This window comes from Ictidomys tridecemlineatus, chromosome X (assembly GCF_052094955.1).
Source record: "Ictidomys tridecemlineatus isolate mIctTri1 chromosome X, mIctTri1.hap1, whole genome shotgun sequence".
NCBI classification, from domain to species: Eukaryota; Metazoa; Chordata; class Mammalia; order Rodentia; family Sciuridae; genus Ictidomys; species Ictidomys tridecemlineatus.
The window spans coordinates 95,738,491-95,758,708 of record NC_135493.1 but is presented as its reverse complement, the minus strand read 5'-3'; the positions used below and the strand labels follow the sequence as shown (position 1 = coordinate 95,758,708).

The window sequence follows — 20,218 nt, the reverse complement described above, 5'->3', positions numbered from 1 at the left end:
GCTGGAAGAGTGGCTCAGTGGTTCAGTCGCCCCTGAGTTCAATCCCCAGTACCCCCCGTCAAAGCAAAGAACTAACTGTTAGAGAAAACTGTGACTGCTAATACATTTACATTAAGAATGAACTATCCTTAGAACTGTAATAAATAAATAATGTTGGTTTTAAGTAAAAAAAAAAGAACACATTTGTTATTACTGTAATTACCTGTTATCTGATATTACTACCAGTATTTTCTTAACGAACAATGTAGTGGTGGTTAATATGAATATTGTTGACTATAATATTTTTGTTATTTCTTATATGTAAATAAAGTATTACATAATTTTTTAAAAAGAATGAACTATATAGTGTACAGTGTTCATAATCCTGTTTAATGCACTCTTACTTTTGGGCTTCTTTTTCCCCAAAAAATGCCATAGTTAGACACAATGTATGCTTCAAGTGCTAAAATAATTCTTTGAAAATAAGCTTAAAATCGAATATTCAAAGCAACTTCTTAAATATATTGAGATAAAATTGGTGATTTTTGCTATCAGCCACATATTATACTAGTAGAGTTCTTTATTGAAACGTCCACTATCCCACTAGACAGAATACCAGAAAATCAAGTTTAACTTGGAGGTGATGATCTCCCAAATAAAATAAATGATTATTGAAATGCCATAAGGTTAAAATACTATATACATTTCCCTTGGGTGTCTTATGCTAAAAACTTTACTCTGCCTCTTTGTCTCTTTCATTACATTGATCCCTGATTCCATGTTATATGTGTTTTTAAATACTGAAAAAAGATAAACATGACTGCCACATGTAATAGTCAAACTGTGATCTTGTCTCCATCTCTTTAGACTGCCAAAGTTGCTGCCTCTGATTGGACATTTTTACACTGCTTGCCCAGAAAGCCAGAAGAGGTGGATGATGAAGTGTTTTATTCCCCACGGTCACTAGTGTTCCCAGAGGCAGAAAACAGAAAGTGGACAATCATGGTAAGCGAAAATGGGAAATTAAGGGATAAAGAATTCTTTGTGTCATTCCAACTTGGTTGTTCATGCCTTCTGGTAAATAATAAGCAACCAAGGTTGTTCATATAGCATCTATTTCTTTTCCAGAAAACTCATGATAAATTGTTATTATTTATTAGTATTTATAACATATTTTAGTGAAGTAAAATTTTAGTGAATTACCTGGTCTTAATAGTTGTACCAGTCAGAGTCTTACACACAAACAAATGAGTCCATTCTAGGTGGATAAATAGAAAGGAATTTATTAAAAGATATTAAGCAGTTCCCAGAATCTCTCAGGAAGGGGATGTAATGAATCATTCTTGGACACCACATACCAGGGTCAACACAGCAGGAAATTTACTCGACAACATTGCAAATCACTTATAGCCAGAAAACCATTGATATAGTCACTCACAACTTAGTACCAAAGGCCTTTGAATTAGATGCCATACTCCAGGTAAAACAAATACTTCTACCTGCATATGGAGCAGAAGATCCATTCTCTCAGAGTATGGCTTCTACTCCATGTTATTCACTTTTGCATCCAAGCGTTGAGTAGATGCAGCTGAGTCATATGCTTGCATCCTAGCTTCAAGGGAGTCTGGGATATGTAGTTTTTAGCTTTCAGTCTTGGAGTAAAGTTGGAGATGACTATCTGCTAAGAATTTATAAGTAAGAATATGGTGTTGTGAATATTAAAATGATACATGTAAAGAATTTAGTAGTACCTAAAACATTGTAAATATTATAATTATTATCATCTTCATTGTTGATTTGATACAATGACCAGCAGGAGTTCAAATTCCACTATGGCTGCTTAGAAGCCAATCATGGCTTCTTTTTCTGGGGGAAATTCTCTATCAGGCCTAAATTTGTCATATCCAATAATAATTATTTTACTGTATTTATCCCACTTGTCACCTCAGGATACTATCAAATGTTAGATAGCAAATGAGTTTTAATCTTGGGTTCTTAATCTCATCAACTGCCCACTTGGAATCTGCCTGTGGTATGGGACAGAAAGAGTGGCATAACCAATTAATTAGTGTGTATGATATGGACACTGGAAAGGTACTCCTTATGTCTCTGAGCTGGATGATCTGGAGGTTTCTTTGAGTTTGGTTCATTTCAGCAGTCATAGCTTAGCATCTACTATGACAAATGACAATTGCCATGTCATCCAGACTGGATCTTCTGAAGCTTTTGTGCACTTAACTCACCCAGGTATCTTGTTAAGTGCAGATTCAGATTCAGTAGGTTTGAGATGGGGCCCCAAATTTGGCACTTCTGATAAGCACCCAGGTAATTGAGGTGTCACTGCCTTGTGAACCACATTTTGAGTAGCAAAGAACTAGATGACAAGAAAGAAAATGGAAGCTCTCCAACTGTATACCTCAGGAAGAGAAAAAAAAATATATCCTCGAGTTCTGTTTTTCTCATCAGAAGACAATTGGAGTTACAAAGATAAATGAACCAAATCTATTACAGCAGATTGTAGAAATTCAGGGGATAAAACTTGGAAAAAACCCTTCTAAAATATTAATTTTAGAGATGCTCTACAATTCTAAATTTTTAGAGCCTAGTGAACCGTATATTTAGATTCAATTTATTTAAAATTAAATAGCACATTCACATGGTTGAAATGTTTACAAGGAGACACACACAGTGAAATCTTATGTTCCATTTTGCATCCATATAGGTCTTGCTGCTGTCTCATCATTCCCTATTCTCCTGAGATAGCCACTATTATTAGCAGAAAATGTGTCTTAAAAAACATGAAAGCAGAACCATGTTAAACTGAAGATAGAGAATCTAAAGTAGAAAGAATGCTCAACTAGGAGTGAGGAGATGACTTCTATAACTGGCTTCTGTTATCTTCACCATCTTGGAAAAGTATTACCTCTCTAGGTCCCAGTTTCCCCACTGATAAGTAGATTGAGCCATAGAGATGGAAAATGAGTTTTAATCTTGGGTTCCTAATCTCGTCAATGGACTCCTTGGGATCCTGTGTGGAGAAGGATTCTGAATCTGCTTGCGGTGTGGGACAGAAAGAGTGGCATAACCAATTAATTAGTGTGTGTGATATGGACACTGGAAAGGCACTCCTTATGTCTGAGCTGGATGATTTGGAGGTTTCTTTGAGTTTAGTTCATTTCAGCAGTCATAGCTTAGCATCTACTGTGTACCAGAACCTCTGCCCAGCATTGGAGATTTAAGAGAGAAAAAGAAAAATATGCAGTCCTCACATAGTCTATATAATTCACAGATGCATAAACTTTCCAAGTAGGATGAGAGCTTAGAGATCAACTGGACTAAGTTCCTATTTTATAGGCAAAGAAATTATTCATAGACAATTTATTCAGAATGGCCTTTAGGCTCAGCACCACCGTGATTGATTTTTTTCTAGGATCTCTAAAGGGACAATACTTGTTTACCTCTAGAACTGCCCTATCCAATATAGTTGCCACTAGGCACATGCAGCTATTTAAGTTTGAATTAAATTTTAATAAATTTGAAGAATCAATTCCTCAGTCACGCTAACCACAATACTCATATTAAGTGCTGAATACTCACTGTGGTTAGTGACTACCATGTTGGAAAGCACAGACAGAACATTTCTATCATTTCAGAAAGTTTCTATTGGACAACATCACCCTGGGGAATGATTTTTGCACACAGAAATTCATTTAAGATGGAAGAAGGAAGAAAAAACACAATCTGGCCTCTAGTTCTGAGCTGATGATATCTATAATGACTGATGTAATGTAAAGTCTAACTAAGAGGGTGAAGAACTTATTCCTAAAGCATGTGACAACTTTCAAGCAGAAGTGTACTCTTTCAGTAGCTTTTATTTTTTGTTTTGTTTGGTTTTCATTCAGAGTAACTTTTTAACAGCTTCATGCTGGGTGATTTCCAGCAGTGATGCTCTGAAGGTTCTAGTAGTCACACCTTTCCCTCCACAGCACATAGGTCTTTGGATCCCTTTGTTTTAAAACAAAATTTACCCTTTTCTCCCTACAAAGCTTGCTCTTTTATTTTTCAATGATCAGTAAGGCAGTAGGTCTCCCAAAATGTCAGGTAGATTTCTTCCCCTGCCAATAAATTTTGGAACTAAAGAAACATAAAGGGACTCTGCAAAAGGGCTGACACTTGATAACACTGTTATCTGAATGACCCTTAAGCACATAACACCATTGCAATTGTAGCTTACCGTATTTAGAGTCTAGGGTTACCAGATAAAATATAGACACCCAGTTAAATTTGAATTTCAGATAAACAATGAACAATTTTTTCTATAACTATGCCCCCATGCAATATTTGGAATGTGCTTACAGTAAAAAATATTTTTTGTTTATCTGGCATCCCTATTTAACTGTCTATATTTACTAAATCTGGCAGCCCTATCCCAAGTTGGCTTTCTAAGTTTTTTATTTGAAAATAAGTTTGACATGTCCAATGACTCTGAACCTTGAACAAAGCAAAACCTCAGATGTGATCCCAGGAACTCATAAAAAGCTTAAAATATTTTTACCTGGCAGATATTCTTATCCCAGATTTTAACTACTTCCGTCTTGTCATTCAGATCTCACCTTAAATGTCATTCGTTTAGCAAGGTCTTTCCAGTCTGGTTACTCTTCCCCCACACTCTAGGCTACCTATTCTTAAGTGGTTCCTTAGCCTCCTTTTATGCACTTAAACTTTTATTTTTCAAAGGTACTACCTGGTATTTTCTTATTTCTTTGTTACCTGCCCCTCTCCCACACACACCAAAATGAAAAATCTGTCATAAGAGCAATCATCTTGTCTATAATATTCTGCATTATACCTAGAAGAGTGCATGAAACATACCCTAAATATATGCTCCATACACTTTTATAACTTAAAGTCAACATAGGGTACTGATTTTAGTACACAGGCTTTGGAATCAGGTTACAATTATTAATTTCTGTGAGATCTGAAGCAAGTACTTTAACTTCAGTAAGCCTAGTTTATTCATATGAAAAAATGGGGTTGAAAATAGAAACAACTTCATGAAGTCAAGAAGATTCAATGAGATAAGAGTCATCTGAAAATGGTCAGATTCCAGGGACAGTCAGGTGCATATCCACCTTTTGTCATTACCACTCAGGAAAACATACCTCAGCTTCTTCGTGTGTATTTTACATCTCTTACCACTTCCTATTGTAGGAAAGGATATTAATTAGTATGACTAAGCACAGGTGTCTGTTTAATAAATATATTCAATGAACACCTTTGAAATATAAAACCTGTTCTCCTGATACAGCCTAAGGACACTTGTGCAATACAGCTGAAGTATAAGAGCAAGTACCTGAGAGGCAGTGAAAACATCTCATAAGAGTGAAGTCAGAGAAACTGGATTCCAATCCATTTCTCACAATCTGTTGTTTCAAGGGTTGGTCTCTTAGTCTACAAACAATGATGTCAGAGGCCATCTTAGAAGATCAGTGCATCAAATGAGATAATGCATGAACTTTTCTCTCCAATTCACCAAAGTACCTAGTACAATGCCTGCCAAATAGTTTTTGACTGACTGACACATGGTAAGGCATTTAATACACTGTCTGGTACCTATTAAGAACTCAATATATGTTCACCGTTGTTTCTGACATTGTTATTGTTGCTGTTATGGAGATTGGGAAGAATAAAAGCGAAAGTCACTATTTGTGGCTGACAGCCCAAGGGGAAGCTATACTCTTGGCTATAAAGTTAATGTTCTTTCAAGAGGACAAAAATTCATATTGCAGACGTTATTCATTAGCTCAAATAGTTTACTTTCATTAGTCTACATTTGATTTATCCTAAACTTCTCTAGGTTGCAAGTGACCAGACCACAGTGTAAACATGAGAACTGGGATAGGGGGGGGATTATATTTCTCTAAAACTGGCCAATTTATGGGTTTTAATTCATGATTGGAAAACACAATCATGACAACCATTATGGCATTACATTTCATCTCTCTGACCTACTAGTCCTGGAATGAGGCCTAAGTAAGCATAGTGTTTATGCTTATATTTGGGTCAGCTTGATCCCTCTGGACCTTCCTTTATCCGAATAAAAATAAATATCAGCTCAGAACTGTTCCCTTATCATTTCCTTGGAAAAACACATTTTAACTCTAGGCCTGCAAAACTGAAACCGAACTCCTCTTCCTTAGGTCCCAAAGCAGAATCTTACTAATGTCTCTCTCTCTCTCTCTCTCTCTCTCTCTCTCTCTCTCTCTCTCTCTCTCTCTCTTGTTGTACTATCCCAGGCTGTCATGGTATCCCTGCTGACAGATTACTCACCTAAGCTCCAGAAGCCCAAGTTTTGATTCTGTGTTGCTTGTCAAGAGAAAATGTTCTTCAGTAACAACAGAATGGGAGAAAAAGAAGAGAACCTAAGATATAAATAAATCCCTAATACATGGTATGGGTGAACTGTATGATATTGCTTTGTCATTGTGAGACTTTCCTGAAACCCTTCATTTAAGTGTCGAGGCACTGTAATACCTGGCTTGACTTGGTTTATACTCTCTAATTCACAATTTCTGAGTTGCATTTGGGTATCATATTAATCATCATGTACATTTGCTTCAACTAAACATAAATTACCATGTTCATCATGCATAATATCTAAGCCATTAAATGTAATCTATGCTTATTACTTTAATAAATGATAAGCCATGCTAATTTATAAGTAAACATTTACCAGGCAGTCAGCTTCTGGTAGATCTGTGGGCTGTGTTCATGTCCCCCAGGACCAACGAGAAAGCCAAATGATATATCTTGCAGATGTGGTAGTTTTCAGACCAATGAGGAAGATAGATAGTCACAGAGACAAATCATGAAAGTCTTGGAAAACAGCTATTACTGTGTCTAAACTGGAGGGTTTTTTTTTTTTTAAACATTTATGGGAAAGGACGGGAGTCCTTCAAGACTATGCACCTTTTCTCTGTAATGAATACTTAGTAGCACACTCTGAATGAAGCCTTTGCTAGCAAGTAGAAAAATCACAGCTACCTAGCCAAGAAGATAAGATCTAATAGAAAGTGAAATTTTCTTAGATTCATATTTTCCAGCAAGAGCAATCTAATTTTTTTCACATCAGTCCTTATCGTGCATCTATTTACATCACACACTGGATATTTCCATAAATCTACTACTTGCCACGTTTTTGCCACTGTTTCTCCTCTAATATTTCTTCAGGATAATCAAAACTTGCATTATTGAATTGTCATAATATAATTAAAACTAGATTTCTCTTGTGGGTAACCAAAATTTATATTGTTAATTATTGTGATATAATTAGGAGTGTTTTGGTTAAAACATTAAATAACATAGGCAGAGCTTTAAAAATATAACATATGGTACAGAGGATAAAATAATCCAATTTCCTTTATATTCCACTTCTAGTGTTAGAAGAATGTTTCTAGGCTGGTTGACTGATATTCTTCAGCAGACAGCTATGACTTAATTGAGTAAGCAAGAGATGAATTACAAATTAGATTTGCAATGAAGATGCAATAAAACATATTTTGTCGGGCAGGGGGAACTCATGACGTTTGGGAAAAAATCAATTTTTCCAGTAAATGTCAAAGGTGACTTTCACATCTATGGTAATTTATTGGAAGCACTTTAGAAAGAGAGTAGAGTTTAGTGGAATCTTTTTTTTTCCCAGCAGAAAGCATAGGAACAATGTAACCAGAAGGTGACACACATGGATTGTAGAGCTTTGCCCTCAAACTGCCTACATAGGAAGGAAAATTCTTCCTCTTACCAAATGGCCCCCTCATGCTAATGAACTCTCATATATTTTCCTGGCTACTTTTTGAACCAAATGGATAGTATTTATCCTTTTTCCCTCAATCAGAAGGAACATGTAATCATTTTCTTGCTAAAATGTAATCGCTTTTTCCTCAAAAAGCCCCAAAGCTTTCTTTTTATGTATACACAATTTGACATACTTCTCCAACCAAGCCCATAGGAATTTCTTTGCTCTTTAAACTTCTCCTCTTAACAAGATATTATTTATATCATCAGGAAAAAAGAAAACAGTGGAGGAAAGTTTGGCTTTCATTTTTGCAAAGCTATTTTTATCTCGTCTTTCTTCTTATACTGGCATTCATCATTCAATTTCTTATGTAACTACTGCAACTCCAAAGATTAACAAAAATTCTAGCAATGACCTTTGGGTCCCTGGTGTATATATGAAATTCTATCTACTTAATTAATATAACTAACCAAAGAATTCTTTTCTTCCAGGCTTTCGCCTCTGTAATATTGGGAATATAAATCCCAGGTGATTATACTGCAATGATTTCAATGTTAAGGAAGAATCCTGTGTGTGTGTGTGTGTGTGTGTGTGTGTGTGTGTGTGTGAGAGAGAGAGAGAGAGAGAGAGAGAGAGAGAGAGAGAGAGAGAGAATGCAATATTAATTTTAGGGACTTCAGAAAAATAATTCAGTGTCACCTATGTCTAATGCATATTTTACTAACGATTTGGCTTATTGTAAAGTTCCCCAGGTACAGACAACTGCACAGAGGATTGACGTGGCAATGGCACTTTAGGCCTCCTACCCAAGTAACCCTAGAACCTCAGTGAAAATAGTAGGGGCTCCTTGATACAAAACCAAATTTCTGAAGCAAGTCTTCTCATGTGATAAAAAAAGTTATGGAAGAATACATAAGGCGAGGGTATCCAGAACACACTCCCTTTGGGCCTTTTTGTTTTGGAAATTCTCATCAATGTCTATAGTGATGGTTGAGGTACATGGTGCCATTCAACAGTTTTGGAGTATTGATGTCTTTTGACAAATATGAAGGGCCATACTGAATAATGGAAAAACAGTCAAGTCACAACCAGGAGTGCCATATACTGCAAGTTGTGCATTGGGCAAAGGTCATAGGTGAAAGATGGGAATAAAAGCTGAGATGTGGTCTGCACTTCAGTTACCAAGTCTAGTATCTCCTTCCAGGCCTTCTAGCCAGGAGGAAAGAGTGCCTTTTTTGTGAATTGTCCATCCAGTATTTTGTAAGCTTGAATAGGTACTTTGTTTTAAGTTATACAGAGGATCAGTATTTGGTAGGCAACCTTGCCATCAACAATTTACAACAGGAATGTTTTCAATATCACCTTGTACTTGAAGACAATGACACACAGACACAATGCAGCAATGCTTTTAATGGTTTGGGGTTTTGCTAGATTCCTTAATATCCCATAGTGGAAATAATAGTATCTGTCCATCTTTGGACATGACACAGATCATTGAAACAAGGATTTGAGAATCAACTCTGAAGTACTTTAAAGAATAAAGAAATTCTTCTTAAAAATTATCCAGAAAAATTAATATCAATTATGGCTAAAAAAGGAACAACCATAGTCAGATCAAATGGAAGTGAATTCCTTATAATGGGCTAAAATTTTCATAGTCTTATCAATGCCAGACTTATGCCAGTGAGAGGAAACTTCATTCCTAATCAATGTTGTTGTGAAACTCATCCTTAGTGGAAATGTGAGCAAAACTGCCTTCTGGAACAAAATCACTAGGCAAATGAATTTTAAAATTGGAACAGGGTTTTAAAATTATCCAGTCTATCCCTTCATTTTACAAAAAGAAAGATCTAAGAAATAACGACAATGTTCCAAGGTAGAAATTTGCCCAAAAGGGAGGGATAATTCATGGATTTAACACCCCTCTGTAATCTACTTGAGATCCTACAAATATAGCAACTTGGCTTGATTTGCCCATAGACTGAGTGGAGAATGGGAAGCTGGCTGGTCCAGGACTATGGTTCTGTGAGGTCAGGGGGTTAGAGAGCAGAGTTCACTCTTGAGGCAGGGATGAACACTGATGTCCAGATGTATGCACAGAAACCCAAAAACTCCACATAGTAGACACCCATTCAGATCCCTTTTACCTGGGTTTATCTTTCCCCTAGCTATTGTCAGAGGTGGCTGCTGATACTCATGGCTGCCCCTTTCTATGAATTGAGGCTCTCGGCCACCAGAAATCACTTTTGGCCCAGGAGGTCACACTCACTTGCACCCTGCCACCAGTCGCCCTCCCTACTTAGCTTCCCCTTGCTACTCTAACCTACTTCCCTTCTGAGAATGATTTCTCAATAACTCCCTTGCATATTAATCCCCATTTCAGGCTCTGCTTCTATGAAATCTGATCTAAGATGGTCTGTAATAAAAAGTTTGTGGGGAGTGGTGCTGAACAACTCTTCCTTTAGGCATCAGTAGAAGAGTAGGGTAACAACAGACAATATTTTTTAGGTTCCTGGATCATCGGCCTTTTGTAGAACGTAGCAGAATATTAGAAATGACAAATATTTTCCTGTAGCATGTTCAAATTCATTACAAGGAGTTTGTTACCAGCACAGAATAGAAGTAAGACCAATTTACTTTTCCTACAGAAGAAGATATCTAACGACACAGTACCTATGATTTATTTCTGTGATATTCTAGCACCTTTACCGATTGGCAACCTCAGCAGCTATTTAGGTGGTCTGCCCTTTGCACTGACTTTGAGACTGTATTGGCCTACTTTAGTGGTTCTCCAACTTGAGGGTGCAGCAGAATACTCCAGATGCCTTGCTGATACATGCATCACTGAGCCCCACCCCAAGCTTCTGATGCAGCAGGTCTGGAGTGAGGCCTGAGAATTTGCATTACTAACAATTTCCCAGGGAGGCTGATGCTGATGGTCCAGGGACCACACTTTAAGAATCATCGGTTTTGGACAATTCTGAAGACTAATATGAGGTGTTTTCATCCCCATATCCATAAAGTCCCACTATACGGTATTTGACACAACCCAGATTATCTAACCATCGACCTCTTTTGAGGCACTGAGGCCTGAGTTTCACTCCTTCTCTGCTATCTCTGCTATCTCATCCTGCTCTCCTTATCTGTAAAGTGTGAGTAATACAGATCATCCTATAGAGTTATTGGAAGGATAAAGCAAAGTAACATATATAATAATATTTGTCTCAAAGCAAATGCTAAATAAATATTATCCCCCTTTTGTCTGTTCAGATGTTTCTAAAACCTTATATTTTTCTTTAGTCATTTATAAAATAATTATATCCCATTATCAAAAAAATGCTGAACAGCATAGCTGGTATAAAACATAAGGACAAGGAATGAGATTGTCTTCTGAAATTGGTAGAACCCAGCAGATTCAGTTAAGCCATTTCTCTCCAGAGATTGGTTGTAAATATACTACTCAAGGAAGTGACCTTGTTCTTAGCCAAACTGAATCATGGGGGCCAAGAAGACTGGAAATTCAATCAAGGTGACTAAACTCCTTGCTTCGGAGGCCTTAATGTGAATATACATTTATGTGAAATAAACTGTAAGCATCCAGCAATTCTTGGATAGGGGTCCAGCTGATAAAAGCAGAAAAGGATTACGAAGAACTGATCAGGGTTGATCCATCTTTGAGGATAAGACCGCTTGAAAGAAGAAGTTTTTCAAAGTGTTCTTAAGATAGCAATTCTCAGACGTTTTCTTCTCAGAAATTTCACTCATAAATTGTGAAGATATCAAGTTCTGTTTATGGGAAATACATCTGTTGTGTATACCACACTAGAAAGCAAAACATAAATTTAAAAACATTTATTTATTAATTCATTTTAAATAACAATAATAAATCTATTAGTGGTTGACATAAATAATGCATTTTATGAAAAACAATTATATTTTCCCCACAAAATGAAGTTAATAGAGTGGCTGACATTGTTTTATATTTTTGCACATGTCTTCAATGCCTGACTTAGTGGAAGACAGATGAATTTTCCTATCTACTTCTGCACTCCAGCTGTAGAGTGGAAGACAGATGAATTTTCCTATCTACTTCTGCACTCCAGCTGTAGCTTTATGTTAGTTTGAAGTATAGAAAGAATACATGATTTCACACCGATAAGTAGCTGAAAGGGGAAGACTATTTTAATAGTATTTTCAAATAATCATGAATATTCCTTAATGCTATGCTGAAATTCTGCAAGTGATATTTCCCTAAATATTAATTGCAATTTAGCTGGGCATGGTGGCACAAGCCTGTAATCCAAGCAACTTGGAAGGCTGAGGCAGGAGGATCGCAAGCTGGAGACCAACCTCTGCAACTAGTGAGGACCTAACCAACTTAGTGAGACCCTGACTCAAAATAAAAAATAAAAAGAGTTTTGAACAACCAACAATAAAAAAATAAAAAGAGGTGGGGATGTAGCTTAGTGGTAAAGTGTCTCTGGGTTTAATCTCCAATACAAAATAAATAAATAAATAAATAGTTGCAATGTGAAGTCTGAAACCAGATCAATGAACTTTTCTATACTCATACTTAATTCCATGTCTATTTTACAGTCTGAATAGATCTTTTAACCAGGCATGAGTCCACATTGGTCATTTGAAAAATCTTCATTCACCAAGATAGGCACATCCTCCAAATAATGACATAGCTCGTTTTTATAAAAACACATTTGTTAATATCACCACTGACCTCTTTAGGAAAATCTTTAAGTATTGAGAAAGTAATAAAAATTTCATACAATTCCAATTTTCTCTTGAAGTCTCAAGTTTTATCTTTGACAACAAACATTATCAGTTGCTTTTGTTTTTTTCTTTTTTTTATTAGTTGATTTTTTTACAATGACAGCTTCACCTCATTCATTTTCAAGATGTCTGGCAAATGTCCAAGTCTGGATGACCACAAGTTCGCCAATCTTTTTTTTTTCAAGTAAAACTGGTATCTTGTGAAGAAGGTGGTTTGTCAAAATAAGTCAAACTCAGAAGGTCAAGTGTGCATGTTTTCTTATATGTGGAAACTAGAGAGGAAAAAGTGGAAAAAAAAAGGTGTGTTGTGGGGGATGTTATAAAAATCAAAAAGAGATCTGTAGAGTTAAAGGAAAGGGACCAGTGGAGGGAGAAGGGGAGGGAAAGGGAAAATACAGGGAAATGATATTCACCAGATTATATTGTTATATTGTGTGCATGTATGAATATGTAACAGCAAATCCCACCATTATGTAGAGCTAAAATGCACCAATTAAAAAATGGGGGGAGGCAGGGCTGAGGAATAGCTCAATTGGTAGAATGCTTACCTTGCATGCACAAGGCCTTGGGTTCCATCCCCAGAACAACAACAACAAAAAAAAAAATGTGGGAAAAGGAAGGTGGTTTGTTCAACATACAACTCAAAGAATTACACAAATGCCTTCCTGCAAGATGACCATCATACTTCATCACACAGAAGCAGAGTTCATTGCTCACTTCCCATTTCAACACATAGAATATTGAAAAGATGTGTACTTAAGAGTTGAAATTTAATACTAATATTTTTTTCCTGATTCATTAAGGACATTCTTCAGTTTTTAAGTGCCTCTGTGTGATAGTGAAGAACGCAATAACTTTTGGTTCTACAGACTTGACTTGTGCTAAAGTGTCAGCAGTTTTACCCCCCAATCCTTTTTTTTTGTTCCAGGGATTAAGCCCAGGGGCACTTAACCACTGAGTCACATTGCTTAGTACCTTGCTAAATTGCTGAGGCTGGCTTTGAACTCAAGATCCTCCTGCCTCAGCCTCCCAAGCTGCAGGGATTACAGGTGTGTGCGACTGCACCCAGCCTCATCATTCTTTTTTTGCACCATCTGTTCATGCTGCTGCTCCAGGGACCACCCTTTGTGAAGCATGGTTCTTTTCTGCCTCCAGTGATCCAAGAGAGGCCAAATGAGTAGAACTTGGGAATGGCCATTCCCGATTAAACCAGGACAAATGAGCCCATTCTGATTTTACCTTCCAAAAAGATTCTGGTGGAAAATAAAAAGTGTGTGATTCATTGTTATAAAGTAGGTCTTGGTTGCATTAACTATGGAAAAAATCCAAGTTTTTTATTCTGTGCATATTAAGCTATCTATTTTTTGAGCATCAGCTTTGTTCCAGGTTTAAGTCTCTGGGAAGACAGTAATTGACAAGAAAGATATGATCCCTGCCCTCATGATACTTACAGCCTAGTAGGAGGAGATTGACAACTGCTTGTAAATAGATGCTGTGATAAAAGCTGTGTGGGAAAGAATAAGGTGCTATAATAGAAAATAAAAGGGATGAGGGGCTGGGATTGTGGCTCAGCGGTAGAGCGATTATCTGTCATGTGCGAGGCCCTGGGTTCAAGCCTCAGCACCACATAAAAATAAATAAACAAAATAAAGGTATTGTGTCCAACTACTTCTAAAAAATAAATATTAAAAAAAGAAAATAAAGGGATGAGAGGAAGAGTCAACATTGGATCAATAGTTCTCAAACTTTGGTGAGTATCAGAACCACCTGGATAGCTAATAAAGAATACAGAAGCCCTGGCATATGGAAATAGGGAGTACCTGGATCTCTGTTTTTATGAAATAATTTTCCAAAATTTGACTAGTGATGCTTTAAATACAGGCCCAGAGCAAGACTCTCAAAGAAGGTGACTGGTGAGAATAATTGGGGGGCTGTTCGTTGGATTTAGATCAGGTTTGTTTGAGGTGATGCCAATACTTCTACATCTATAGCTTCACCTGTAGGGTTGGCAGATTCTTTTATGACTTGTATCAGCACATTCCTTTTCTTATTGCAAAAGTACTATATCACTCAAGTTTCTGTAACAAATATTTTATGAGCTGAAGTGATTTCATTAGACATTTTGTATTTATAAGCCTTGTCATGGAACTTCTCTGAAAGTCTATCCCATTGATAAGAGACTATATATCTTTAAAAAACTTTCACCCTAACTAGTTATTTTTCCAACACTGACTTTTCAACGTGGTTACTGGGATATAAATGTTCTCTGAAATTTTCCTGGATGTCTTGCTAAGAAGTTAACATCTAGCATGACACTTTGAATTAATTCTCAAAGTATTTATGCTAATAAGATTATCTCCCCTCAAGGCTTTTCATTAAGTATAATTGTAAAAATTACATTTCTTTAACTAAGGTCAGTAAAAGAAATTAAAGTATTTAATTTCTGATTCCCATATAATTAAGTGAAGAATGGAGGAGAAGAGTATTCCAGCTGGAGCGAACAGTGTACAGGTACAGGTTGTCCCTGAGGTGAAAAGGGGATCGTCTTTTTCAAGGAACAGGAAGAAAAGAGTACAGCATGAGTGTAATGCATAAGGGAAAGAGGAACATCAAACTATTCTATAAAGTTTAGCAGGGGTTAGCCTACATTTGCCTTTGAGGCCAAGGTAAGAATTTTGGCTTTTATTCTAAGTCCAAAGGGGAAACCATTGATGAGGTCTATCCATTAGGAATTCTCTGCGAAGACAACTTTGATTCAAATTTATCAAAAAAATGACTCAAGAAATACACTGTATTCTGATTTATCCATTGATTTATTAGATATTTATTTAGTCTGAGTATTTAAGTCTACTCAACTATTAAGAAATCAACAAAATGGCATTTCTACACCTTTAAAGCTGTGGGAATATTTGACCAATCTTGAGCCACTGAAGAATGTATGATGGATGGTGTTCTCTGGAGGACAGTCAACTTTGACAGAACTAGCTCAAGAATCTCTTGAGCTCTGTTTTACTGGCTCATGCTACTCTCCATATTTCTGTTTCTTCATTGTTAATTCTTACTTTTCTCTGCTCCTCTGAATTCATCTTCCCATTGTAATCCTCCCAACTTCTCTATCTTTTTCCTGGAATAATTGGAACTTGAGATCTCATCTTAAGTGTGCAGGATAAAATAAAGGATAAGAATATGGGCTATTCAAATTCCATCTCTCCTATTCTTACTTGCATGATATAAGTCCTACAGCCTCAGACTCCTCACCTGTAAATAGGGGATGTTAACAGTACCTACTTATAGAAATAAACATGCAAGCAAGGGGAAATATTTAATGCATGGTCTGAAATGTGGCACATTCTCAAAGATATTAGTAATAGATCTTCAATTCCCATTTAAATTTTTCATTTATAAAGTCACCTCATATATTGAGCTCCTTCAGTTCAAGGAATAGATCACTTATTTTCAAATCTATTATATCACCTTGCATTCTGTTGCCACTCTGTAAATATTTGCTGTCTGCTTGTTACAGCTAGGAAATGCCATAAGATTTAAAAAGAGGGAAAAATAACCCCTGAAGGATTGATAAGAAAACCCTTCAAGTCAGTGGATGGATGCAACTCAATCCTTGCAGACTTGGCAACATTTGACTAGGAAAAGAAAAAGGAGGAAGGCATTCTAATTGACAGAACTGTCAGAAAACCTGTGAAATGAGAATGTGTACAGCTTGTTAAATGATAAGCAAGTATTCTATACTGTTGAAAGTGGAGGATTTGTGTGTGGATGGATTTGGAGAGGTATGTTAGCATGGAACTAATGAGTACCTTGATCAACTAGCTACTAAGTTTGTGATTTTTCCTTCAGGCTTGGGGGAACCATTGAGAATTTTGACATAAAGGAGACATAAGGAAAGTAGTGTTTCATCAAGGTTGATCTGGTAATGCCATGCAGATTTATTTGGGAAACAAGTTTTGTGGCTACTGTGTTCCCTAAATTAGGGCAGCAGTCATGGAAACAGGAGAGCTGAGCCAAGAGAAACCTGGCAGGACATGGCAGTTGAATCTAAAGTAAAAGAAAACAATAAACACTTAGAAGTTGAAATTATTATGAGGATGAATTGGACCTAGATTTCCTATGTACACATGTGAATACACTACAGTGAATCTCACCATCGTGTACATCCACATGACTGAGATCCTAATTAGAATAAGATGTACTCCATGTTTGTGTAAATATGTCAAAATATACTCTACTGTTATTTATAACAAAAAGAACAAATTTTAAAAAGTAAAATAGAAAAAAATTATCATGAGGCACAAAAAAGCAGGTCACTTCACCTCTTTGCCTTAATAATTCTACATTTAAGGCAGAATTTAATAAAATATAATCTCTTAGCTTCACAGGGATGAGAAGAACTTAAGCAAGATTCTTGGTATGTAATATGAATATGATAACAGATGCAAGATCACTTATCCCCTTATCTAGCCCAAAGAAAAGCAGTTCATAGATGTTTGTTCATTTTTAAACCGTTAGAAATAGAGCCTTATAGACAAATCAAAGCAGTTTGATAAGGCAAGAATAGCTAAGGGAAAGGATTAAAGAAGATACTAGATGTATTTTTTGTCTTCAAATTTGATTTACAGATGAATAGATCAAATGAAGATATTTCCTGCTCTTGGGTATGACAGAATACAGGAAGGAAGTTACTAGTTATCATTGTTGGTGGCTTCCCAGTCTTTCTTCTTTCATCAGTAAAACCTAAATTAACAGGAGAACTTTATGTATGCAAACATCCTTGTTTCTCTTCCAAACAAAATCCAAAATCTTTCATAATTAGATTATTAATCCTTTAAATGCCATTGGGAAGAAGTTATACACATTTAAGTAAGTAGACAGTTATTCTTAGTAATAAATACATAATCCACTCCTTAGTAATAAATACATAATCAGACCACTTCTATGGTCCCCAAAGTGGTGATTTCCCTCCTGATACCACTTCAATTTTGGCCATAGACCCAACTTTCAATTTCCAGGAATCACTTCTAGTGGCTTTTCTGAGGGCCTTTGTAATTATAAAACTCTTCTTTTGTTATTTCTATAAACTCTCTTCCAAAATACCTTAATATATAGACAATAAAATGAATCCACATCACAACCCTATGTTATCTGGCAGGATAAAACTATTCAAAGCTAAGAGGTGACTTATCTTTGTACTGACTGATAGTAGCTCAATGAGTCATATTAAAAAGTGGAGAATCTGCATTTTCCTAATATTAAGGATATTGAATTTTTTTCATATACTTGTTGGCCATTTATAATTCTTCTATTGAGAAATGTCTATTTAATTCATTTGCCCACTTATTGATTGGGATATTTGTTTTTCTGATGTGTTTTTAACACTTTATATATTCTGCATATTAATCTATTGTTGGAAGAGTAGCTGGCAAAGATTTTGTTTCATTTCTGTGTTATATAGAATAGAGGAAGGATATTGAGAAGGAGGGAGAAGGAGAGGACATGGGGAAGAAATCTACCAAATTATGCTATGTGTATATGGTATCTGCACAAACAAATAACACACTGAATACAGCTTTTATATATAATGATAACGCACTAACTAAAATAATAATGATAAAAACAGGAGGTGGATTACTTTAGTAGAGCAATCAGATAAGGAGAGTGAGGAGGGGAGAAAAAGGGAATGAGATGAATCAAATTATGTTATATGCATGTACACGTATGGCATAATGATTCCAAATATTATATAAAATTATAATGCACCAATTTAAAAATGGGGAATCCACACCAAAACAGGTAAATTTTAAATGGATTACAATTCCTAGTGTCTATGAGGACAATATATGGAATTACTTAAACTCTTACACTTTGCTGATGGAAATGTAAACTGGAACAACCATGTTGCAAAACTCTTTGGCAGTCTTTAGCCAAGCTAAACATATGTATGTCCTCTGACTAACTTCACTTGATTTGGTTGATGGTTACGTGAGTGTATGTAAAATTTTATTGAGCTGTTTCCTTGGAAGTATGTAAATGTAATCCCAATTAAAATTATTTTTTAAAACTATAAATGTGGCTGGATGTGGTAGTGCACATCCAGCAGTTTGGGAGGCTCAGGCAAGAGGATCACGAGTTCAAAACCAACCTCAGCAACTTGGCCAGACCCTAAACAACTCAGTGAAATCCTGTCTCTAAATAAAATATAAAAAGGGCTGGGGATGTGGCTCACTGGTTAAGAACCCTTGGGTTCAATTCCTAGTAGAAAGAAAAAAATAGTAAATGTGTAACTATTAAAGAAGATAGGAGGAATCCAAAATACAGGGGAAATAATGAATTGCCCAAAGTTATCCTTTGTCTCGATTTAGATACATGCTTCATTGTTTTGCTTCAACTGGGAGGCATATCAAAAAGAAATTACATTTTTAAATTATCTTATTTCATTAAAAAATCAGGTATGTTCTGTATTAGAATAAGGTCTAAACTTTCTGCAACTGATCATTTCACCAAATTTCTGCTCTGTCAAACTATGAAGAAAGATAGAGGTTGTTTCCTATTCTTACTGCTAAAACTATCCCTAAAATGAGACTTTTTGGGTTGTATCCATATTTGATATCTATCAACATATTCAGATTATCTAGAATGTATAATACGGTACTATATTTTATATTTAAAGTACATAAAACCCCCTTTTTAATTAAGAGGCTATATATCTCCTTAAGGAATTGTCTTAGTACATACCACAGCTTGGATAATTTATAAATAATATAAATTATTTTCATAGTTCTGTAATATGAAGTTCAAGATCAAGGCACCAGTACATTCAATGTCTGGTAAGGGCTTGCCCTCTGCTTCAAATATGGTGCCTTGTGGCTGTGTCCTCACTTTGGCACAGGGCACAAGGTTGACAGAGGATGAAGCTGCGTGAAGCCTTTTTTATAAGGGTGTTCATCCTATTCATGAGCAAGGAGTTCTCATGACCTAGTCACTTTCTAAAAGCTCCACCTTCTCATACCATCACCTTGGGATTTAAGTTTCAACACACGAATTTTGGAGGGACTCATAGATTCAAACCATAGCAGGAATTTGTAGTGATTTTTGAAAATGCATTGTATATCTTTTAGATAAAAACTCACAGAAGTCTGTCTTGCTAAATGAGATGAACAATAAATTCTGAAAGAGGTTTTTAAAAACATTTTTATTTATTCTAATGTGTTATATATGACAGCAGAATCCATCACAATTCATATAACATTTTTACATATTTTTTCATATCTCTGGTTGGACACAAAGTAGAGTCACACCATTCGTGCCTTCATACATGTACTTAAGGTAACAATGTCAATCTCATTCCACCATCTTTAATACCCCCATACCCCTTCCCTTCCCCTCCCACCCCCTTGCCCTATCTAGTGTTAATGTAATCTCCCATGCTCTCCCCCTACCCCATTATGAATCAGCCTCCTTATATCAGAGGAAAATATTCAGCATTTTTTTTTGGATTGGCTAACTTCACTTAGCATTGTATTCTCCAACTCCATCCATTTACCTGCAAATGCTATAATTTTATTCTCTTTTAACAGTGAGTAAAATTCCATTGTGTATATATACCACATTTTCTTTATCCATTCATCTACTGAAGGGCATCTAGGT

General features: G+C 36.0%; 1 protein-coding gene across 1 annotated transcript in view; it reads left to right on the top strand.

The window, feature by feature from the left end:
* Otc (ornithine transcarbamylase) overlaps positions 1-6,446 on the top strand; it is a 56,322-nt gene extending 49,876 nt beyond the window's left edge. Inside the window, exons 9-10 of the mRNA XM_005323964.3 lie at positions 847-984; positions 6,276-6,446. Coding sequence (XP_005324021.2) covers positions 847-984; positions 6,276-6,335 — 198 coding nt within the window. The 3' untranslated portion in view covers positions 6,336-6,446. The remainder of the gene's footprint in view (positions 1-846; positions 985-6,275) is intronic.
* The last annotated feature ends 13,772 nt before the right edge of the window (positions 6,447-20,218 follow it).